Genomic DNA, 25,540 nt, shown 5'->3' with positions numbered 1-25,540 from the left:
CACAAAATATTAGTGTAGGTACCTAAGTACACTTAGCGTATTTTTTTTCTAATGCTCCTTTTTAGTTGTGACAGGGACTTGAAAGGGGATTTCTCGACATATTCAGCAGTCTTTCGTTTATTGTGTTTTCTTTTTTTGATCAAACATTCACGATGTAATAGTATTAAAATATACAAGTTTTATCAAAAGGTTTAGTGACTGAGAGTAATTTTATGGTTATTCCTTTTCCTCAAAATACACTACAAAGAGTTTCAGGTGGCTCTCAAAGGAAAACGAACTTTTGCCCTTTTTAGGGTTCCGTACCCAAAGGGTACAAACGGGACCCTATAACTAAGACTCCACTGTCCGTCTGTCTGTCACCATGCTGTATCTCATGAACTGTGATAGCCAGACAGTTGAAATTTTCACAGGGTACTTAATATAATACCAAAAAATACAGAACAGAACCCTCGGTGGGCGAGTCCGACTCGCATTTGTCCGATTTTTTCTTTATTCGTAGAAATTAGTATTTTATCATCATAGGTTTTAATATTCATAATTTTCAGCGGTTGGTAATGCCAATGAATCAATTTATCTTATTGTAGTGGCAGGGGTCTATGTATATAGGCTTTATTAACAGCAATCTGCTAGTGCTAAGTCATAAGCTTCCATTACCTAACTTCTTCTTCTGTCACTAAGAGCACAAGGTTCTTTAAATGTTAAAATATAAATAACTACTCCATAAAAGTTCAATGTGTTTTCTATGGTAGTAACATAAAAAGTGCTATAAAATATTATGTATAACATTTTTTCACTCTCCTGAAATGCCCTCACAAAATCACTGAGTCGGCGTCATAAGATGGATAACCTCATCCATCGATACGGTAAACGCTATTCGTCTCAAGTCTCGCGGAAACAACCGTGTATCTATAAACCGATGCTGATTCAATAGTTTGTTAAGGTTTTCAACTTGTTTTGATACGATCTTGGGTAATGACAAGTCATTGGATACTCAAAAATCAGGCATTGATACGTTGACATAACGCTGATTGGTGCTCGCGAGATGTAATATGATTAGATAACTCGGGCATATGTATGGATACACGTACCAAGAGACGACTCAAGGCCGAAACAAGATTAAGAGATAAGGCCAGGGGATGACCACCGGTTTTCTATACAAACGTAACCCCCATTTATCTCTCTGGATCCATACATTATGGAAAATGTTTTTCTAAAATTAGATGTCTATTAACTATTGCACGCATTTGGGTAGTTGTATTTTTTAGATTTATTGATTCATATAAGAATTAGAAGCGAAAAACAAATCCCATACAAATTTTTGAAAGTTTTAAACTCTTATACTTAATTGAATTATCTAAAGAAAATTAAACAAAGTGGCATAGCTATGGTCGATATACATTAATATGAAAAATAGCTTCCATAACGTTAACAGTTAACACTTACGGCGGAAAGTAAGTGCTACGTTTTTATGGAGAAGCGGTCGCCCACTATCGTCTTAAAACCTTAACAAATTATAAAATCAGAATCAGCTTAGTCATAAACTGATTACTCGTTGGAAATGCAATATCCCAAAATGATATCGGGATACAGCCAATATCCTCAGTTATTTTGGTAAGGACACTGCGGTAACATTGTTACTTCGATGGGAATACAGGTAAAATTGGAGACAGCGCGGCTACAAAAATAAAATAAATAATTAAATATTTGGGAAAAATCTTACACAGATTGACCGTGGTTCGAACCCGGGACAGATCGGTCATCGCAATATAAATAGTCATGTTATAGGGACCGTGCGCGTTGGAGGGTCTGCCATCTTGTGGTGAATCGGAAACATATGTGCACATGTTCATTGCTAAAGCAAGTGCTACCATCTACCGTTCTCGTCGGTACGTTTCCTTGTGCATAGTAGGTTCTGCCATCTTGTGGGCTTCCTCGGAAGCATAAACACAAACATCTTTTATATTGTACTGTAGCTACATTACTTTATCAATTCTTTGATAAAATGAGTGATTATTGCCGCTGCATTACACTGCCGCGATTATGACGTTTATTATGTAATTCATTTTATCAAGAAAATTCACAATACAATACATGCAGTAATGTACCTTTAAGGTTTATATTATTTTGTATAAAATGATAACATTGATAACGTCCTCGCAATCATTCTGCAACCAGTAATACCTATTATCGGAAACCGTTTCTTACTGTTTCATTATCCAAAAAAAGCAATTTGTACTAATACCATTGACAATGGATTGCATAGACTAAAATTGGTTTTTCATATTTAGAATTAGGAAAATGGTGAATAAATACAAGTTAAGTACTTACTACTGAGCTGTTTTATCAAATATACAATTTTTCCCTTATTAAGATTTTAGGCATAAACTTGCTGCAGCGGTAGTGTGCGGTGTTTGACTTAGGTTCTTACCTATATATATATTTCTTAAATTGAATCTCGAGTACAATCCTGTTTTTTTGTTAAGTTATTTATTTTGTTGGATTCTGCTACAAAGTTATTTAAAACAATATTGGGAGGTATGGAATATTTTTAGTAATTCATTATTCAATACAACTTAACGTTCCACCAAATTATGCCAATCTAATTTTGGCTAAGTCCACCCCACAACGCGATGCCATTCAAGTTTACGCATGAACCAATTTCAAACACTTCAAATATTTAGTATACGTCTTATAATAGCAATCTAAGTTGTTTTAACTCTATTAGAGGATATTAATATTGAAGCTATTCGTGTAATGAGTTTTGAGATAGTATGAATTTCATGTTATAAGTATCTTCGTTGTAAAAGTAGATTTAAGTAGGTATTATTTATGTAGACATTATTTTTATGTAATTCTATATTTGTTGGAATATATAGAATAGAATAGAATTGATTTATTCGTAAGCACAAACAATCGGTACAATACATTATATAAAAGAAAACAAAAAATAATATTAAAGTGCCACGAAATTGCCCCATCTCAGCATGTTGCTGGTGGCTTCCAGCGCTGATCTTCCGTGTTTACCGTGTCATATCGTATTTTAATCAAAAAAAAGATCGTTTTAAGGAACTATTTTATAAAATTGACATCACTATTTTTTGGCTGCTTCTGACTAAATGTGACTGATGAAGAAAAAGAAAACGATGCTATTATATACTATTTATAAATCATTCATTCATAGAGACAAAATAGGCTTAGCTTAGCTTAGAACCGCCGTTGCAGTATCTCGCGCGCGAGATAGACTACCTAGATAAGCATTGTTTGCATACGGCCGCTAAATAGGTAGGTAGCCGGTAGGTACTCTATTACCTAATTAAAGAATAATTGTCTAGGGCGAAATACCCAGACCATTTCGAACTTGCACAATATTACAATGATATTAGAATCATATCAGCTGTTATCTGTCATTCGCGCGGGCATCTCGCTCGCACTAATATTTGTGCGGACAAGTCTGGGCGAAATGAACAAAGGATCGCATTCTGTACTAGTGCCTCGTTTCTCTAGTGAACTAATGCTAAAATATTTATTACAGGTAACCGAGTAGCGTATGCGCGCGGTGATGTTTCGTCTAATATGCAGTGGGGCAGTGTCTACATCGTGTGTTTAGCACTGTGTTGCCTGCAAACAACGTCTGGTAATTAACCTTTTAAAATTTAACGCTAATGCACGAATTTGGACCTAATTGTACTAGCTTTAAGGATTCTTTTAGGTTGGTTTGAAATAACTCACTCATTATTCCTTTTTGAGGTTAGCTTACACTTCCGATGCATTTGTTCTTCGTCACAGACTGCTTTGTGGCTCAGCTAGCATGAAAATACCTAGTTTGTTTACTTTTTCACCCACCGATCTTGTGTACACCTATTTTATTTTGCGTTGTTTTTATGAATGTTTGAATATTATTGTTTAAGTAATTACCTAGTTGTTTAAATTTCAGACTCCTTTATTAGCGGCATTCAGATTCTGAAATTAAATAATAAATATTATAGGACATTCCACAACGTAGGATCCTAACCACTAGACGATCACGGCCACCCCCCGGACCCGGTGACCCGGGGAGGGGGGCATAGGGACCCGGGTATGTTCTTAAACTACGTCCAAGACCAACGGTGGACGAGCAGCAGCATCCCTTAAATTCGGTGTACTCGAATGCGATCGCCAACCCGCCTGCCAAGCGTGGTGATTATGGCATTCACCCCCCATAAAAAGGGGAGGCCTATGTTCAGCAGTGGACGTCTTATGGCTGAGATGATGATGATGATGATAGGACATTCTTACACAGATTGACTAAGTCCTACGGTAAGCTCAAGAAGGCTTGTGTTGTGGGTACTCACTCAGACAACGATATATATAATATATAAAAACATAGAAAACAACCATAACTCAGGAGAAAATATCTGTGTCATCACACAAATAAATGCTCTTACTGGGATTCGAACCCAGGCCCATCGGCTTCACAGGCAGGGTCACTACCCACTAGGCCAGACCGGTCGTCAAGACAAAAAAGCTGTAAGATTAGGTATCACTATTAAGCCCCATTTAGATGGCTTTTGAACATGCATGCAGTATTCAATACATTTGATTGCTCACTACACAGTACAATGGATTCAGTCGATCAACCAAATATCGCAATGTAACGAAAATCCCATGCAAGTTCTTGAACCGTTTATATATGTGGCTTTAATATTAAGAACCTATAAAGGCAAATCATTTGTCATTACATACAATTATCAGTGTCTTACGTAATTTGTATTTTATGACGTTTTATGTTTTTACTTACCATGCTCATGCCTAAACGGCATCTACGAGTATTATTTTTTTCTATTTTTGCTAATTGCCATCGATTGCACACATACTCCGATTCAATTAGAGTCTATGCGGAAAGAGAAGAGTCATGGAATATAAGGGAGCCCATAAATTCTACGACTCTTCTCTTTCCGCACAGACTCTATAATATTTAGGCCAGCTTCTTTAGCCTTCCACCATTTTCTTGTAAGCGATGACTTGCATTCTGCTAAATATTCATCGATAGCAATATAAGCGTAGGCAGCGGTAACGCGCGACTTTCCCGAACCGAAAGTTTTGAACTTCAGCTCGTACCAATGAGTTTACGAAGGATAATTTGATATTTACCAATCGATTTCGTTGAAGGAAAATGTCGAGATGACACGGACTAATTTTAGTAAGGCGTAGTTTCCCCTCTGAGTTGTAAGGTTAGAAAGTCAAAAATAAAACTGAAACTAAAAATGATACTAAAGAAAGGACCCCTATCACGAGAAATTTCGGACATTGGTCCGCTTGTTGCTATCTCTATCGCAAGGTATAGTTTTTGCGCAAAATTTACTATATTTTTAAAGTGAATTTTAATAATAATAATAATAATTGAGAATCTCGTGAAGGCCGAGAAGGACAAGTCCAGCAAGTACCTAGACTTAGCTCACGAGATAACCGCCATGTGGGATGTTGACTCGACGATCATTGTTCCTATAGTCGTGTCAGCGAACGGTCTCATAGCGAAGAGTCTCGACCAACACCTAGAGAGACTCTCGCTAGGTGGTTGGATCAAGGGTCAGATGCAGAAGGCGGTAATTTTGGACACGGCGCGTATAGTACGTCGATTCCTCACTCTGCGGCCCTGACCACCGGCAGCTTGGGCCCTGCCCCGCTGCCGGCGGCACCCTAGGTTAGGTTTTTTATAATGTGTTTATAATTTTTTTTTTTATTGTTTGTAAGTGTTTTTATATTTTACTTTTATATCCATATTATAATTAACCTAACTTAAGAAGAAAAATAAATAAAGAGAATAATAATAATAAAATGCTTTATTGCACACTACAAAAGAAATGGTACAAAAGTGAATAAAGTGGTGGTAGTGGTGGTAAAGTGAATTTTAGACATAATGTTCGTGATTTTTTTCTATCGAGCGAAAGTCAAACACTCAGTACTTATTCGAATCACTGATGTCTCTATAGTTCGTTTTTTTTAGCATTAGAAGGAACTTGCAAGAAGGTAAGCGATCTTGACAGTCTTTTAATTGAAAAACGCTTTTTAAAAATCAAAACCTATCACTTATGAAAGCAAAAGAATATAAATGATCGTATTAGATTCATTATTGTTACATATTTGCCGTAACTTATTTTTAAAATGTGTTTGTCAATTAAAAGACACATCAAGATTGTTTACCTAATTTCTAATGCTAAAAAAAAACGAAGTATAGAGACAGGCTTGAAGCCTTTCTTTTGATTTTCAATTGCCAATTAAATTATTGACAACCGTATTGTGATCTAAAAACTGCCACAACTTTTCAAGAACTCCTTATTCTGCACCTTTAAAATCTATGATATTATTTATACCCGTAAAAGTCAGAATATTAAAATGTGTGGCATATTATATTATAAATATTTTTCAGTTCACTAGAGTGCTTTTTTGTAACCAATCCATGTTATCGCAGCTTAAAAGATTTAGCTATTATCGTAATGGTCTAGTTTGGATTATGAAAAACTTATTTACGCTAGAATTAAATCGAGTAAGTACTAAGTACTAAACTAGACGTAACACGTAGTAACGAGTGAATTAATTTGGAAGACTGCTTCTAGTTTCTTTTCTGTTCTAACTTGATTAACTCTTTAGACGCACTAATTTAATCGAATCTGTAATACAATTGTGTTGAAAAGTTAGGGAATGTAATTGTATATTTCTCGTAAAATTGTAGTTACATTTTTCTATTTAATTAAACTACTTACTTACCTACTGTACTTCTACTGGTAGAGAATGGTAAGATAAATAAACGCATATTATTACGAGTCATCATCATCAACATCTCAGCCATAAGACGTCCACTGCTGAATATAGGCCTCCCCCTTTTTGGGGGGGGAATGCCATAATCGCCACGCTTGGCAGGCGGGTTGGCGATCGCCGTCGAATACACCGAATTTGAGTCTTGGACGTACTAGTTTAAGGACATACCCGGGTCGACTTATTACGAGTACCTATCATAAAACATTTAAGTGATCTGTGACGAATATTGATAAACAGTGATCATAAATCCAAAAAACCGGCCAAGTGCGAGTCGGACTCGCGCTCCATGGGTTCCGTACATTACCCAATTTTTAAAAATGTGTTTTATTTTTGACGTCCATATTTATTTTTCAGATTCCCCCCGTCTTGGGCTATTAGAATATACCCCATGTATGTCACCCGATTTTTCGTAGTTTTCTAGTTATGAGTGTTATGACTTTTTAAAGTTTTTACTTTTGTTAAGAAATTCCGGGGTGAAGCAATTAATTTACAGACATTGTAACTTTTACAGAATTTTTTGGTGCAGCGGAGTGGTGTTAACGGAATCGGTATAAACAATGTCAACCCTAGTGATTAATTAGCATTAATTACGTTAATATTAACCTTAATTTCAGTTGGAATTATCTATACCAATTCCGTTAACACCACTCCGCTGCACCAAAAATGCTGTAAAAGTTACGATGTCTGTTTATTTATGTTTGATGATCGTGTATCAAACGATATAGTTTAAAAAACATTATTTTTAATTTTCTCATTTACCCCCCAAAAGTAGCCTCCATGTTTTAAATTAATTTGTTTACGTAAAATATCCGTAGGGTCACGAATTTACACGTGTGTACCAAATTTCAACTTAATTGCTCCAGTACTTTTGGAGAAAATCGGCTGTGACAGACGGACAGACAGACGGACAGACGCACGAGTGATCCTATAAGGGTTCCGTTTTTTCCTTTTGAGGTACGGAACCCTATAAAATAACAAATATTATGTGAAGGGAGAAGCTAAGAAAAAAGGAACAAGCCTCAATTAGTTCATGTATGTTTTATCCCTTTCTCACAAATACCTACATAAGTCAAAATGACGGATTAATACATAAATTGGGACTATTGGCGCATTTATGAATAAGGCCCTGTAAAGTTTTTTTTTTTTAATTTATTGTATATATTACACAGAGCCACTACGCTTCTTTGAGGACCAAAGGCATGGCCGGTTTCGGCGAAGCGACGAAAAGGACGGTCTCGCGCTATCCAGAGAAATATTCAGGAACATCACTAAGCAACTGCGAGAGAACATCAAGCGTGAAGGACCGACCGATAGGAGCGATCATTTGTTACATAGTGAGTGTTCAATTTATATGAGTACGTGCATGGTATAAAATATATATAAGTGTGTGTTTACAGGCATTCTTTATTTGAATTTTCTCTTTTCTCGTACTACATTATTAACCCTTAGGCACTGGTCCCACCGCGAGCTAGTAAGCTATGAGCTATCGGCTATAAACACGAACAAAAGATAAGCACTCCCGTGTAAATAAAAGAGACACGGCGATATTTATAGCTCACCGCTGGGCGAGTAACTATAAATATCGCCGTGTCTCTTTTATTTACACGGGAGTGCTTATCTTTTGTTCGTGTTTATTAGCCGATAGCTCCTAGCTTACTAGCTCGCGGTGGGACCAGTGCCTTAAACAGGCCTGACGCATTTATTACTTTTGATTACTGATTCGGGTAGATAATAGGTTTATAAGAAAAGTAATTTCTTGTTTTTTTTTTAATCAGTAATTCATTTTAAAAAACCCGGTGGTTTTTATATGCCCACTGCCCGTTAAAAATGGTCCTATGTGGTCCTTATATGGCCACTGCCTTATTAGCCATACAGAGTAGTTTTAAGAGTAAGTCACGTGCACATCCCATTTACACGCGCTCGCGCGGATGTTGTGGCTCATAAGATTGACATTTGAATAAATATTCAATTTAAAAACCAAAGGAAAATACACTTCTTTTGTACTATGAGGGTTCAGTTATACTAATAAATCATACCCTTAAATTTCATGTAAACTCCCTGCAGGGCAGAGGCCACTTATAAACCACTCGAACGTGCCCCAGACGGGCAGAGGGTTCATACGAACCACAAACTTTTAGATCTAATATTTTATCAGAAAACAATAACTAAGGTAAGTTATGACTTACTCCACATACATTATCTAATAATCTACCATAAAAATAGAAAATAAAATACTTACAGTACTTTTATTCGGTGTAGCGAACTTATACAGCGGGAGAGCGTACAAAAACTGCCATTTGATATCGATTTGAACTTGACAACTAAATTGTCAAAGTAATTTGTTTTGACACCTGTAATTTTTTTATGTTCCGATATCACCCACTTAACCCTTAAACAGGCCTGACGCATTCTTTACTTTTGATTACTGATTCGGGTAGCTAATAGCGTTAAAAGCAAAGTAATTTCTCGTTATATTTTTACTATCATTAATTCAATAAAAAAACCCTGGTGGTTTTTATATGCCCACTGCCCGTTAAAAATAGTGCTACGTGGTACATAAATGGCCACTGCCTTGTTAGCTATAGAGAGTAGTTTGAAGGGTAAGTCATCTGGATGTCACATTTTTACTTGCGTCACAAAATACACTAACTGCCAACACTTGCTTGGCTCACGCGGGTGTCGCTGTCGTGGCTCGTAAAACTAACCGTTGAATAAATGTTTAATTGAAAAACCAACGGAATATATGTTATTTTTGTACTATGAGGGTTTATTAATAGTCATAAATCTTACCCTTAAATGACATGTAAACTCCTTGCAGGACAGTCAAGTGGCCACTTAGATACCACTTGAACGTGCCCCAGACGGGCAGAGGGTTCATACGAACCACAAACTTTTAGAGCGAATATTTTATCAGAAAATAATAACTAAGATAAATTTATTATGACTTACTACACATACATTATCTAATAATCTACCATAAAAATACAAAACAAAATACTTATGGTACTTTTTTTCGGTGTAGCGAACTTATACAGCGGGAGAAACGTACAAAACTGCCATTTGTTGTCGATTTGAACTTGACAACTAAATTATCAAAGAAATTTGTTTGGACACCTGTCATTTTTTTATGTTCCAATATCACCCAGTTAATAGACTATACGGCAGTGACATTTTGCGGTCATTGTATTTACTCAGCTCGCCAAAAAAAAAAACATTTGCTAATTTGCTATGTGGTACAAGATACACAACCTGTTTAAGGGTTAATAGACTTTACGGCAATGATATTTTGCGATCGTTGTATTTACTCACCTCGCCAAAAAAAATCATTTGCTATGTGGTACTTATAGATACACAACCTGTTTAAGGGTCAAGATTAAAAGTGGTTTATTATATTTTAAAGAAGTAAATACAAAAACAATGTTAGTGTTTCAGGTCATATTATCTCTGTCAAGCCATTTCCGTCAGTAGAAAAGGGCGCCAAATTTAAAAAATGTATAGACGCGAAGGGTTTTCGATCATAGAAAATTTGTACCTATTTCGCGCTTCTTCTACTGACAAATTCGTTTGACCGGCTATATTATCAAGATTTGTGACAGCTCAGCTGAAGATTTAAATTGTCTAAAATCATAAATAAGACATACTTGTTCCACTTGTTTGGGATATGTAATCTTAATAAAATTAGGAAGATAACTTAACTAATTTTCCTTTGCATGTGAACGGTACAACAACTACAATTATACAATTCCAAGCTCTCATTTACTAAATGTACTAAGAGATGAAAATTTAAAAAATGTGCAATGTGGTGACATAAAAATAATAATATCTACATATATTGAGCAGTAGGTAACGTTACCTTTAACATATTGATTGTTATTTAAATGTAATGTTGTATCTGTGAGAAGAGTTAGAAGTCCCAATTACTAAGCTTCTAACACAGCACAGAACAATAGACATATAGACAACTGTATAAACCTTATTAGAAGCTTATTAGAAGAATGTGCAAATAAACCTTAAAACACTTTGTTGTTAATATTCTCAACATTTTTATTGTTACTTCAATTTCACAAAGCTAGTTTATGCTACAATAATTATAAAGTTTTATACGACTCTTCAAACCACTAATTTAAGCACAGTTTACGACAAAAGTTAGGTTGATAAGGTTTTACATGTCGTTATGGAAGATCGTTATTTTTATATGCTTATTAAAACTTAAATGTAACAAAGAATTAATAACTTAAAATGTAGCGCTCGCCTCATCCATTTGAATAATGGTGGTTCTTTCACATAAAAGTATGAGAGATTTATTTAAATGAAAAACCTTTGATGGGAAATATAAATAAATGAGATAACCGCATATATTAACAGAAATAAAAGAAAGTGCAGCAGTGAAAGATAAAGAGAATATAGAAAAATTATAAGTATAGTTTAAATGATTGTTTGTATTTATTTTCTGATAATCTAAGATCTTCAGCTTTGTACTAAACGTTACTTTAGGATGTACGTTTGTTCCATATACAGTGTGTCTAATCATGGGGCTTTAAATCCAGGGCTCGATTCTACTCGCTAAACTGAGCTATTTTTATTATGGCACCAACCCCGAAATCCCGAAAAAAAAATTTACTTTTTCATACATTTTGGCTGATCAGATGTCGACGTTTTCTATGGAAAAGCCAAAAAATTTTCCCCGATTTTAGGGTTGCTCCCATACTAAAAGAAGCTCATTTTAGCGAGAAAAATCAAGCCCTGGATTTAAAGCCCCATGGTCAGACACACACCACGTATGTAAGTATTTCAAAAACCGTAATAACAATAAAACGTTTGCAGTCAAATTTTGAAATAAGTTGCATGAGAATGAGTTGGCTTATTGGGTATCGGGCTACAGTGCAAAATCTGCCAAATGTAATGTTGCATCCTATCCGGTAACATAAATTAAAGCCCCTGTTTCCCACCATCAAAGAGTTCCTGCACTAAATATGACCACCGATGCTTCAGATTTCCATCTATATTTATCCATCTTCGATGTATCCATATTAAATTTAATATCAACTTATTTCTTGACCTAGTTCCGATTGTTCCGTTCACTTTCACGAGTAGCAGATAGTCGATAAATTGCATTGAAGCTTACTATGCTTTTGCCATCATTCGTAACCCGATATCAATACGACTAATCTTCTTAAGTACCTAAAAATACTCAACCTTTAATTATATCAGAAATTCACTGAGGCAAATTAATGCAAATAGCACGTATTTGGTTCAACAAAAATATAAGACAAAAATAAGACCAATCTTTAGAAAATATTTCTTTAACTTTGTTGTCACAAAAGCGAAGAGTAACACAATTCTAATATTTTTGAATTCAACGTAAGTCGTAATTTCAGGGCGTCTAATTGAAATGGAACAATAAGTATAGCTTTTAAATATAAATAGGGCTTTAATATTTCGCAATCTCAATTTAGAATGTTTCAAGTCGGTGAATGTCTTATTTGTACAGCTATTTTTTTATTCAAATTCGTATATATTACTCGATTCACCAACATCTTAAAAGATAGACATACCTAACACAGAGCTGAACAAAAATTTGACACTACTAAAATTATTTTACTATACAAAAACTTTGTTGATGGCTTGGAGTGGTCATTAACATCGTTATTTATAGGTCTATAATATTTAAACTACCTACCTATTTCGTAAAATGTGCCTTTCGCAAACAAAATCTATATTTTTTTCATTATATAGTATCAAACATAATAATATATTTACTAGAATCTTTTTTCCACAGGTAAATTAGAAGACTCCCGTCACTATGGACAGTATCAGGGCTACCACCATCACGAGCACCATTGGGGCCCCTACTTTGAGGGCGACCTGGGCGATCCCGAGGGCACGATGCAAGTGACGGCACATGTGGGGGCCGAGGCCCTTTTAAATTGTAGGGTTGGCATGCTGAAGGATAAAACAGTAAGTGTCTTATGGATTCCCTGTACGGAAAAAACTTAGAGCATTTAATCTTCTTCTTTGCCTGGCCCTTTCCCATTTTATTTGGGGTCGGCCCTCGGATCCTGGGTCGTCTGTTTGTTTGTTGGAAAAACTTAGAGCATTTAATAACCGGCGTAATCGCCTCCCCCGCAATAATCGGCAGACTGTTTTGTAGAGAAAATGACAGCCAAGGCGTCTCCAGTTACTTAATGATCTAAGGGAACGAATCATACGGAATCCGTATAAATGACAGCAACAATATAACCAAACCAAAAAACAAGAACCACCATCAAGATCTTTTACAAAAACATAACCACAAAAGTGATAGTGGAATAAACACCAAGCGGTCATCTCATTCGTGTTTAAAATTTTTGATTACACATAAGTGATTTAATAAGAGATTGGAGTAGGTACCTAATTGTCCGGAAAAAATAGCACGCATAGTTTTCATAAACTGAGGATTTAATACAAAAGAGTTTCAGCCGTATTCGAACAATGAGATACGTCAAATACTAGATATTGAAACGATATGGAGTAGATATGTCAGTGTCAAACAAGTGTCAAAAGTGACGTTTTTGTTTGTAGAAATGTCAATTTTGACACTAGTTTGATACTGACGTATCTAATCCATATCGTTTAAATATCTAGTATTTGACGTATCTCATTGTTCGAATACGGCTGTTTAAATTTATATTCCTTGCTAGCCTGGAAATGAAAATTTCTACAAAGAAAATCTTGCAAGCCCTGAGACCTACTGCTTGTGGGCAGTCTGCTTGTACGGACCACGTGATTTGACTTCGTATGGTAAACAGTAAATTGAGTGCCGACATTGTTTCCCTGGGGCCTCAGGAATTGCAAAATGTAAAATGGTTTTCTACGTGCTCTAGACTAGAACGAATCAGCAATGTTGTAGTAGTAACCTAGTTTGAATTGAATAAGCTGTATTTTACCTACTGGTGTAGTTTGTGAAGCAAGTTTGATTGCGAAAGTACACACACTTCGAAAGATAAATATTATACAACCTATCCGTAGGCGAAGTAAACAACGCGACGCAACACATTAATAATTTAAGTTACAAAATTACAATTCTGAAAGTTAAACTCTGAACTTCGTTCTTGAATGTTTTAGAGTTTTAGAAACAAAGTTTGTGTATTAACCTTTTAACCGCCAGCAATTTTTGATCGAGCGTGCTCGTGTCGCCACCGACAGTAATTGTACCACGCAGAGTAAGGTTGGCATAGTTACGGGAGTTATAAATGTGCTGTAAAAACCAAATCAGATCTTTGTCTTATTTATCAGACTGTGGAGAAATGAGCTGCATAATATATGTAATGTCTTATATATCAGACTCTGGCGGTTAAGGGGTTAAATTTTGTTGAACCTATTTTGATGTTACTTGTTAAGTAAGTTACATTGTAAAGTTTAAGTGAAGTATCCAAATTCATTAGATCAGAAAAAAAGTTATATAAGTTAGATCTAACCAACATAATGTCAGTTATTTCACAAATTAAACGAAACTCATACCAAGTAGGTACAAACTGCCCTATTCGAACTTTAAGATACGTCAGCTAATAGATCTTGAAACGATATGGATTAGATCTGTCAGTGTCAAAAGTGACATTTTTCATTGAAGAAACGTGACATTTGACACTGACATATCTAATCCATATCGTTTCAAGATCTATTAGCTGACGTATCTTAAAGTTTCAATAGGGCCGAAAGTGTGTTCGCGATAAATTTAGAATTTAAAATATCAAAGTTTTGAGGTATAATCGTATTTAATCATTTATTGCTTTACTATATTTGATAACGTTTAACAGACTCGCGTTGATTGATTTTATGTAGCCCACTATCGTAAAAAAAATATCTTAGTAACTTTTTCATGAAAATTACGTTATACCCGATATAGTAAATGGAAAGAAAATTTTATAAAGTGCTAGTATATCGTCGGTGCGAAAAAAAAGAATCGCCATGTATTTTTTAGCTACTTTTCAGGAGATAAAAAAAACTGTTTATTTTCCTGTTTGTAATATATTTGTTGCACCTGTTTTTTTTTACTGGTAGATCAATGGTTTTTACATGATACTTATGAAGAAAATAAACAGTTTTTTTCCTACATTTTTACAATTTTAATTATTTTAACCAGAATTTTGCTACAAAGCTTAAATTTGGTTCAATTAAAATCGTCATGTGTAAAGTTTAGGGTCAACAAATCGCCATGTGCAACATTATCGCCATCACCCTCGATGGAAAACAAGGCATTTAATTTCGTTATGTGATAAAAAAATAACATAGCTATTTTTTGAACAAATTTTGTCAGTTATTTTCAAAACTAATAGAGAAATATTTATATGGGCCGACGGGAAATTGAAAAAGGAATTGAAATATGCCAAAATCAAAAAATCGTTAAATGTCACACAACGATTTTTTTATTCGCACCGACGATATTCAAATTGAAATCATTTACCTCTACAAAGTTTAAATATATTTTCTTTTTAATGGTAACTTAAATCTAATTATGGTTAAAAGCAAAGGTTAAAAAATGATATTAAAGATCGAAAGGCTTCCCTACCCGGCGATGCAATCAGACCCGCTCAAACTAAATTGATAGCTTAATCAATTGCCGTAATTGATTTGTCCAGGTAATGTGGTTGCGGCGTACCACCGATTCCGCACAATTGCTCACCGTTGGGAGATCTCCGTACACCGGTGATAATAGGATAGCTGTCAAGTTCCAGTACCCCAATAATTGGAGGCTCAGCATGAACCCCGTCAAGAGGTCTGATGCGGGCCTGTATATGTGCCAAATATCAACACATCCACCTAAAGCGATATTAGCTAATTTAACTGTTCTGCGTAAGTATTGCATGTTATTACAGTGACACACTCCGCTTTGTGCGGCTACGTTCCGTACAAAACTTTTGTTAAACTTTGTCTGTTTGGTATAATTTTGTTTAAGTATAATTTATAGCAAAGTATCATCATATTTCTCGCGTTATAGCGGCATCTTTGTCAAGTTTCATGGGAGCCTGGGCTCCGCTTGACAACTAATCCCAAGAATTGACTTGATTGATTGAATTTATACTTAGCTAAGTAATTTGTTTTTAATCAGAAATGTGATATTTGTAAAATATTTTTTATATAAATTCACGTTCAATTTTCCTGATTCACTGGACAAAAAGGTAAAATCCTCACGATGAAAAAACATAAATCTTTCTTCTTCGTCGTCGTCTCGTCTTAAGAAAAAAGATGTCGCCTTTTCAAAGAAAAAATAAATTCTTTTAAAAGGTATTTTTATCGAATTATCGTTTTAATAACTAGCTCAATCTTTCTGTATCTTTTATTTCGTAGATACGCAGATACTGAAGGCCTACCGCGAACAACGTTCGACGTGTTGCCTCCCTGTCACATATATTTACGTACGAATTTACAAGTGCGACAGAGAGGCAACACGTCGAACGTGGTTCGCGCTAGGCCTTGCTTCAGTTACTGCTTCAACTGTAATAGTATTATTGAAGCGCGACATTGCCATTGTCTAAAATACTGAACTGCAAGCAACTGTGACAAATGTCACGAAAAAAACATTTGTTACCTAATAATATATTTAGCAGAAGATAATTTTTAGGGTTCCGTACCTCAAAAGGAAAAAACGGAACCCTTATAGGATCATTCGTGCGTCTGTCTGTCTGTCCGTCTGTCACAGCCTATTTTCTCGGAAACTACTGGACCAATTAAGTTGAATTTTGGTGCACATATGTAAATTAGTGACTCAAAGGTGGACATGTTTTTTTTTATAATTTTTAAATACATAGGTTCGAAAGTTATTTAAGAAAATATGACCATTCCCCTTTATCTCCGAAACTACTGCGTCTAAAATTTTGAAATAAATACACAAAATAGTTTTTTACTTATAGATGACAGGAAAACCTATTAGAAATGTGCAGTCAAGCGTGAGTCGGACTTATGTACGGAACCCTAGAAACGCAAGTCCGACTCGCACTTGGCCAGTTTTTATTACATAGTTTGTATAGGGAAAAAGTACCTATGTCTCAAACTGGCCACATTTTTTTTAGGTTTAATGTGACAAAACTAAAAACTTTTCTTTCTTTTTCTTTTCTTTCCATAACAATGATGAATTGAACTGATCATGTACTTAAAATTTACTTGAAATTAAGATAAGTTTCGCATCCTTTAAAAGCTATGTTTTAATTGAAAGCAGCAATCCACGAAACATCTAATTTAATATTAATAAATATGTTCACAAAATGACCTTTTTGTGAATGACATGGTGGTAAATGTAATGGGCAGACGCCGCGCCGGTGCAGTCTGAATCTAATAAACGGTACCTACATATACTTTATTCTCCTCAGACGCTGTATAGTGATACAAATATAAACAAACGCATTTTTACATTCGTTTTTATATTATTTAAAAGCACTAGAAGTATCAATAGTCAATGCATAAAATACGAAATATTTTTTAACAAAAATTCGATGAATTGCGAACTGTAACTTTTCAAAACAATTAGATTATTTTTTAATAATATATATACATATATATATATATATGATTGATATTCAAATTGGTCAATCACGGTAGGAATATAATTCATACGTAAATGAAAAAGAAATATTAAATAGGATTTTTCCATACAACACAGTACCTATGTCTACATTTTTGAAGCAATAAGATTTTAAACTATTGATTCACAAGTAGGCACCTAAACCTACACAATATAGCGGAATAAACACAAAGGACCAACAAAATTAAACTAAGCTATCAAATTGAACTAGTGCAGAAATGTTTTATTGTGCAGGCAACCGATTGATCGAATAAACGTAGGAATTCTTTGTTTTCCGTTTCAATTTCCAGGGAATTTCAATATATTTGTAGGTATTTACTAATATTTGTTTATTATTACAGCTCCAGTTTTAACAATAAATGGAGACCAGACTCATGAACTGAAGGATAGATTTTACAAAGCGGGAAGCTCTATAAAGTTATCCTGCGTCATATCAGATGAATACGTAGCCTCACTAACCACTAAGGCGCCCGTAACTACGGCTGCCCCTACCACAACCACGCCTTTAACTACAACTACTGAAATGACTACAAAGAGGAGCACAATTTTTAATAGGATAGATTTGATGATGAACAAAAGTTGGAGTGTGGAGACCACAACGATAACTTCAACAGTTAGTGTTAGTACAACTACAAAAAATATGCCGGAATTGAAGACAACGGTAGCCCCTGTGATAATGTCAACTGTCCCGACGGTGGTGAATAACATTTACGGGATGGTTTGGAAGAAGCAGGGGAAAGAATTTAATGAGAACGTATCGTGGCGAAATATGAGGTGGGTAATTTACAAGAATATTTAAAAGTGTGTCGCACTGCAGCAAAATATTACATATTTTCACGAATTCCTACATTGAAGAAATAGTAAGCATTTCTCGTTAAATTTTTTAATCAGTTTATTAATCAGTAAAAAAATACTGCATTCATTCTTAATTTAAACGAAACTGAAAATGGACATAATACCAATGAATATATTATATTCCGTTGCAAAATCAATATGTCCTTAATTTAAATGTTATTATTTGTATTGAGAATAAAATATCCATTACTGGTGTCATCGTAATCTTTTTACCACCGACTCCCCGACACCCGAGGAGCGCTTAATGTGTTGTAAACTCGATTCTTATAAGACCCGTCTGGTACCTAGTTGAAGTGGTCTGGTAGAAAGTTGGTTGGTGGTTTATAGGCAAAACTGAACTTATTCTTTGATTATAGTGCCACAATCAGCGTCGCATCGGCGTCGCAGAACGACAGTGGAACATACACGTGCCACTTACAGAACCATTCTCAAGTTATAATCAACGTTCATGTTTTGATTGGTAAGTTTAGAGAAACATATTGATTTAAGTTGTACTATTAGGTAAATAGGGTGTACTATAGTTAGGTATTGGCCGCTTCGTAGTAATTGGCCAATCTTAGCCACACTGAGAGAAAAATCATCACCAGGAATTAAAAAAACAGTTCTGTACTGGGGGATAAAATAAAGTTTTAGTAATAATCATGGAAGTTTCACTATTTCTGTAAAATTTATTTATTTCTACAAACAGCTGTTTGTAGAAATAAATAAATTTTACAGAAATAGTCAAACTTAATCTAATTTCAACAAACAGACTTTAGTAAATGGAGCATTAAACAAAGTTTAGTATTTGTGTCAATCCATTTTCATTACTACTAAAATTCTCCGAATTTTACTAATAAAGTTTGCGATTTTTGGGAGAAGCATCTGTGATTTCAAGTTATGATTTTAGTAGATGTCTCAACTCTCAATCACATAGTATTGTAATATCTACAAAACGAGTTCGCGGGTATAACATTACCCCATTTAAAATAACAATTCAGTTGTTACTATAGCGACGTTACAAAGTTTACTGGTATTTAGTAGATAGACTTGTTGTTCCAATGTTATTATGGAATAATATTAACATCAATAAATTGCTCTGACAAAAGAAATATATTTATATTTGAGTGTTTATGTTCATTGTTGTACCAATCACTAAACGAGTTTTGTAATACCAACACAACGAATGTTACTGATTTTTAGTAAAATTTACTACTTGCTACGTTCATTTGGTTAGAGTTAGTACTGTGTCGGATGACGGGCGGGCGAGTCTCGTGTCTTCTTTGTTTAAAATATACCTACTTAAGTTAAATAATAAATTTAGGATATATTGTGCGCCATGGACATACTAACCCGCGTCCTACTGTGTAGTTGGGGTCTACAGGAATATACTCGCGGCACTCCTGTGCTAGGGGCGGTGGAATTGCAAACAGTTTAGTTTTTGCCTGTGACGTCATTATCTCTAGAATAACAACAGCTAGTTTGGAATCGCAGTACAGTTTAGTAAAACCTGTGACGTCATCGTCTCCGATATTGGTCAAGCACTCTTAGCATTACAAAAGTTTTCACCCATGACGTCATCAGCTCCGATATTGCTAAGGCACCTCTCGGAATAACAGAACCAAATTTCTGAAATTACTTTTGCATACTTCAAATTACAAATATAGAAGTTGTGTATCCGATAATAGAAATTGCAAAAGTCAATTTGTTCCTATTAGTTGACTCTCCTTGTTCCCGGATTAAGTTTTATTTTTGTAATTCTAAGTGTATTTTTGTTAGTTTTTCTCTCAGTGCATAGGACTTCAATTGCCTTGTTTCTTTCTGCCTTACTCACATACGTGTAAAAATAAACTCTGCTGCAAAATATGCTATTTAACTACAATTATATAAATTATAATATATGCATTTGGCAAATTGATGTTTGGTCAACTTTTGCCCCGATAATGCAACAAACCGAATACCGAGAATGAGGTTAAACTAATTAAAACTGTAACAGATAATAAAGCGTTGCATGTTAATTTGCACAGAATAATAATATTTCATTGTGCATTACAAATAACTTTTACATAGTAGCTAAATATAAGCATAGTATGTGATGCGGAGGGACGAAAGTCATGTGGCGAGGAAGGTATTACGAATGAATGTGGAGGGAAGTACGAGGAAAGGAAAACCGAGGAAAAGGTGGATGGACTGTGTGAGAGATGATATGAAATAAACGCAACTGAATGATGAAATGACGGGCGACAGAGACAGGGGCAAGAGAATGATGAGTAGCTAAAAAAACTAAGATAATTTACCTTCTATTTAATTGTTGGTATCCCTAACAATATTTGTTATATGTTTCATTATTCATAATAACAGTGACGTTACTAATTAATGACTCAAATTTACCGTTATTATTAATTCTTGTTTCAAATCAAATTAAATTTTATTAATCTACTTTAAGAGACGTTTAAGATTTAGGTTGATTGAAGATATTTAATTACAAACGTACGGCTTCAAATCTGATTTCATATTGTGTAATATAAATCCCGTTAATGTTAATTAATAGTGCTTTAAAACTTTTTAGTGCTTTAAAACTAATGTTCGCCCTCCCAGAATAATTTTTTACAAAAGTGCCTATGTGCGGTGACCACGAGATATATACATATACGTATACGTTGTACATATATGTTCCATCTAAAAAATTACGTGCTTAGTTTACATAATTATTTAAATTATTTTTTCTATTGGCAGGTGAAAACCAAGCTGCCGTTCACCACGACACGTGGAACAAGGGGACCTTATTTTGGCAAAGCCTTTCTCTAATCTATCTCTCAATGATTCTTATATTTGCTACTTGAAATAGCGGTTACTATGAGATTGTTACAAGACTTTGGTTATTAAAAATAGTACACGATTGGTGATACTAGAGAATATTGTAATAAAATACTACACTGCGTTTTCGGAATATTGTATTGTATGTTTAGTAGAACGGATAAAAGATTACTTTGAAATTATTATTTTTTTATTTCAAAATTGTAAACAAACTATACTATATATACTATATAATGTAAGTAAAAATGGTTAAAAATAGCAGGAAGCTTGAAGAGAGACACGTTGGTGTAATTGGTGTAAATACATAATAATTGGTGTAAAATACATAAAATGTACCCACCTTTGTATTACTTATCGAGACATTCCAGTGTGCTTCAAATATAGTTTATATATTAAGATGAACAGTTGAAAACAGAGTTTGGATACTTTTCTTGCCACATCCTATCATCACGCGAGTTTAATTTAAACTAGAATATATATAAATAGAGTTAGACCAAGACAAGTCTGCGACAATTTTGATAGCACACGCATTGCAAGTATTTTGTGAAATTGTGACGTATAAGTAACACTTGCACTGCGTATGCTATCAAAATCGTTCCAGATTTTTCTTGGTCTAACTCTACCGATATTTTGTTATACCTAACACCTATTTCATTTAAGTAAAAAGGTACATTCGAATGGTTAAACACATGTTTGTTTAAAGGACAATACTTGCATGAATAACCATTTTTAACCGACTTAAAAAAGGGTTCCAATTTGTCAGAATCCTATTATGTTTAAAAATTATCATAAACTGTCAAAAGTTCAAGTGTTTACCTGACTTTGATCATAATAATTATATTTTGAATTGAAAATTACAGAAACTGTGATTAGCTATATAATCATTGTTATCATAAGAAAAAATATGCTCGTTAATATAACCACGTAGACTGTAAATAATGGGTTTTATTCTCTACTAGAATTATTTTCTATGTAAAGACATAACATAAGAGCGTATGCGTATGCGTATATCTCAATGTTATATTTGAGCGTTTTCCAAAACAAATGTACATTTCATTCGTGTCTTCGAATTATTGACTTCTTGGGCTCATTTTACTCAGAATCATTCTGTACATTCACGTCTCATACATGAAAAAAGCGGCCAAGTGCGAGTCGGACTCGCCCATGAAGGGTTCCGTAGCAGCAAGTAACATAATAAAATTGCGGTTTACGGTTTATGACGTATTAAAAAAAAACGACTTACTAGATCTCGTTCAAACCAATTTTCGGTGGAAGTTTGCATGGAAATGTACATCATATATTTTTTTAGTTTTATATTTCTCTTATTTTAGAAGTTACAGGGGGGGGGACACACATTTTACCACTTTGGAAGTGGCTCTCGCGCATACTATTCAGTTTAGAAAAAAATTATATCAGAAACCGCAATATCATTTTTGAAGACCTATCCATAGATAACCCACACGTATGGGTTTGATGAAAAAAAAAATTGAGTTTCAGTTCTAACCCCCCAAAATTTATTGTTTTTTTTTCTACTTTTGTGTGAAAATCTTAATGCCGTTCACAGAATACATCTATTTACCAAGTTTCAACAGTATAGTTCTTATAGTTTCGGAAAAAAGTGGCTGTGACATACACGGACAGACAGACAGACGGACAGACATGACGAATCCATAAGGGTTCCGTTTTTTGCCATTTGGCTACGGAACCCTAAAAATGTGTCCAAAAATTTTGTAAGAAAAAATATTTTTCCAGCGCGTCACGTTCATACAAATAAAAAACTTTTCATACAAAAATGTGACGATCTGGAAAGGAAATCTTGGGACACATTTTTTTATGTATGAGGCGTGAATGTACAAAATGATTCTGAGTAAAATGAACCGAAAAAGTCAATATTTTGAAGACATGAATGAAATGTAAATTTTTCTTGGAAAACGCTAATTTGTAGGTTAAATAGATAATCACTTCATCGTGTATTTACTTAACGTAAGTGTACAGTTAAAAACGATTGAACTGTTGTGATTCAGGACTAGATCTTATCTGTATTATTAACGATCATAGACGGCAAAGCCATTTAGCTCTTTTATTCAAGTATTTTAATGTTGTTGCACAATTATGTTAACCAACACTGAAATTCTCTTTTTGAACAGAAACAAGGCGAATAAGGTTAAATAACTGTAAAATCTAATAAATAAATCGATTAATGATACGCTTTGTTTTATTTCTCAACTTCATTATTTAAATTCTGTGCAAAGTCGTGATTCGCGAGTTCAGAATTTCTGGTAGCTGGGTTCTTTTGAAAAGATAAACCACAATTTGAAAATATAACGCGCTCTCGCTTTCAATATAATCTCTACCTTCAGGAAAATGGAAAAGGGGGTCGACGGCGTAGAAAATCAATTATACAGCTGACTTCAATTGATAATAAAGAAACGTGAACCCCTGGTGCTGATGTTTCTATTAACAATGTGAGGCTTGAGATTGCTGCCATTGTGAAGCCGCCAGTCGGCAACTTTCAATATAATTTTACAATTTTGGTATTGATAGCTTGAATAAACTTGCAATTTAACTGTGAAAATATATAGGTCACTTTCTGTCACACCAATCATAATAGCCTTTTGACCTCATTCCGTACAAAACACAATCAAAAGCAATTTCAACTGGTAAGATAATATTATTCTTACAAAACAATATTGATTTTCATTACATAAATAAGATTTTCATTACGTAAAAGCTTCGTACCCTGCCTCGTTAAAAATATTGCAATTTTTAGGGTTCCGTACCCAAAGGGTAAAACGGGACCCTATTACTAAGACTTCGCTGTCCGTTAGTCCGTCCGTCCGTCCGTCAGTCCGTCCGTCCGTCCGTCCGTCCGTCCGTCCGTCCGTCCGTCCGTCCGTCCGTCCGTCTGTCACCAGGCTGTATCTCACGAACCGTGATAGCTAGACAGTTGAAATTTTCACATATGATGTATTTCTGTTGCCGCTATAACAACAAATACTAAAAACAGAATAAAATAAAGATTTAAATGGGGCTCCCATACAACAAACGTGATTTTTGACCAAAGTTAAGCAACGTCGGGAGTGGTCAGTACTTGGATGGGTGACCGTCTTTTTTTGCTTTTTTTTTGTTTTTTTTTTGCATTATGGTACGGAACCCTTCGTGCGCGAGTCCGACTCGCACTTGCCCGGTTTTTTTTATATCATGTATATTGCTATTTATGTATTTGAAGGTTTATAACTATATTAATTTTATATTATAATAATCCTACTTGAAATAATAATACTCGAACTACTACTGCCTTTGCATTTCTCTTAAAGCTTACCTGACTACATTCCACTGAGTTAGATAAATATTTTAGTCTGACTTGGTTCCGAAATTAATTTAAAACCTTTAGACCTTCGAGCAACACCGGCTTCCGACATGTCGGAAGGGAGGGGCCCAAGCGATATCTCGCCGTACAAATCTTTCTGCCATTTTTCGCGGGGGGAAAGGTGCACACAGTCGCATTTCTCACACACTTACATACAAAATCCAATCTGTAATGACGACACAAATACATAGAAAATGACACACGTCAAAGACAACTCTTGCAAACCTCGATCTCTTTTTGTGTACGGACGAGTGACTAGTGTCACAACACGCACACTAACACATTTTCGTTGAAGTATGTCATTGTATTCTGAGAGATGAGAAGTCGGATTTGTCGCACGACCGATCCGCAATTTGTACTGAGCGAGTAAAATCGATAAATCCAACAATTACTTGAGACTAAAATATAATAATTGTATTTAAATGTAATTTAACGTATGATATGTAAAAAAAAATATTACATGTGAAATGTAACACTTTCTTTTTGTAAATTTGATGTCCCCGACCTCTTTTTATAACAAAAAACCGAGCAAACAGGCATTTTTGTGCAGCAGTGTTCACGCGCGCGTCTGGACTCGGTCTAGTGAAAAATCCAAGTGCAACTAGTTTTATTACCCGCGCTAGATTAAATTGACGCGCTAATCTTGTACCTCGGCAGAGGGGAAATAGTGCGAATGCCGCCTCCCTTCCGTGTTGCTCGAAGCTTTAGACTGATAACGAGTAAATCACGTAACCACTTAATAAGGAGAAGAGGTACTTATCAAATAATTTAATTAACATTTGCATAAAAATATATCATCTTGAGACGCCTGAAAACAAGAGGGAGAAACATATAGTTAACATTTTTATTTAAGGTAGCTTAAATATCATTTATTTTATTAAGTAACAACCATAAAATTTAGGTCGACCATAGGTCACGCCAGGACATTATGGCTATAGGTAATAAAACAAGGCATGCTTTAGGTATAAATTTGCTCTCAGGGGTCATTGGAGCACCATTAGCAGTGAAGAAAAACGCATGCTTCAAAGACAAGCATTTTCACACTGAAATCATATTTTTTTAATCTGGATAAGCATGAAATAAAATAAATAGTACTTAATGCATTGTTTCATTTTACGTATAACTTGGCTATCCCTACTTTTTGAACAGCCCAATGTTGGTAAGTA

General features: G+C 34.7%; 1 protein-coding gene across 1 annotated transcript in view; it reads left to right on the top strand.

Annotated features, from left to right (window-relative positions):
* LOC134669640 (uncharacterized) overlaps positions 1-23,210 on the top strand; it is a 35,629-nt gene extending 12,419 nt beyond the window's left edge. Inside the window, exons 2-8 of the mRNA XM_063527308.1 lie at positions 3,533-3,634; positions 7,965-8,129; positions 12,575-12,753; positions 15,414-15,627; positions 17,695-18,127; positions 18,565-18,668; positions 20,924-23,210. Coding sequence (XP_063383378.1) covers positions 3,574-3,634; positions 7,965-8,129; positions 12,575-12,753; positions 15,414-15,627; positions 17,695-18,127; positions 18,565-18,668; positions 20,924-21,030 — 1,263 coding nt within the window. The 5' untranslated portion in view covers positions 3,533-3,573 and the 3' untranslated portion in view covers positions 21,031-23,210. The remainder of the gene's footprint in view (positions 1-3,532; positions 3,635-7,964; positions 8,130-12,574; positions 12,754-15,413; positions 15,628-17,694; positions 18,128-18,564; positions 18,669-20,923) is intronic.
* The last annotated feature ends 2,330 nt before the right edge of the window (positions 23,211-25,540 follow it).

This window comes from Cydia fagiglandana, chromosome 12, assembly GCF_963556715.1.
Source record: "Cydia fagiglandana chromosome 12, ilCydFagi1.1, whole genome shotgun sequence".
Taxonomy (NCBI): Eukaryota; Metazoa; Arthropoda; class Insecta; order Lepidoptera; family Tortricidae; genus Cydia; species Cydia fagiglandana.
Note: the sequence above shows the minus strand (reverse complement) of the source record. Positions and strands in the feature narration are given on the sequence as shown.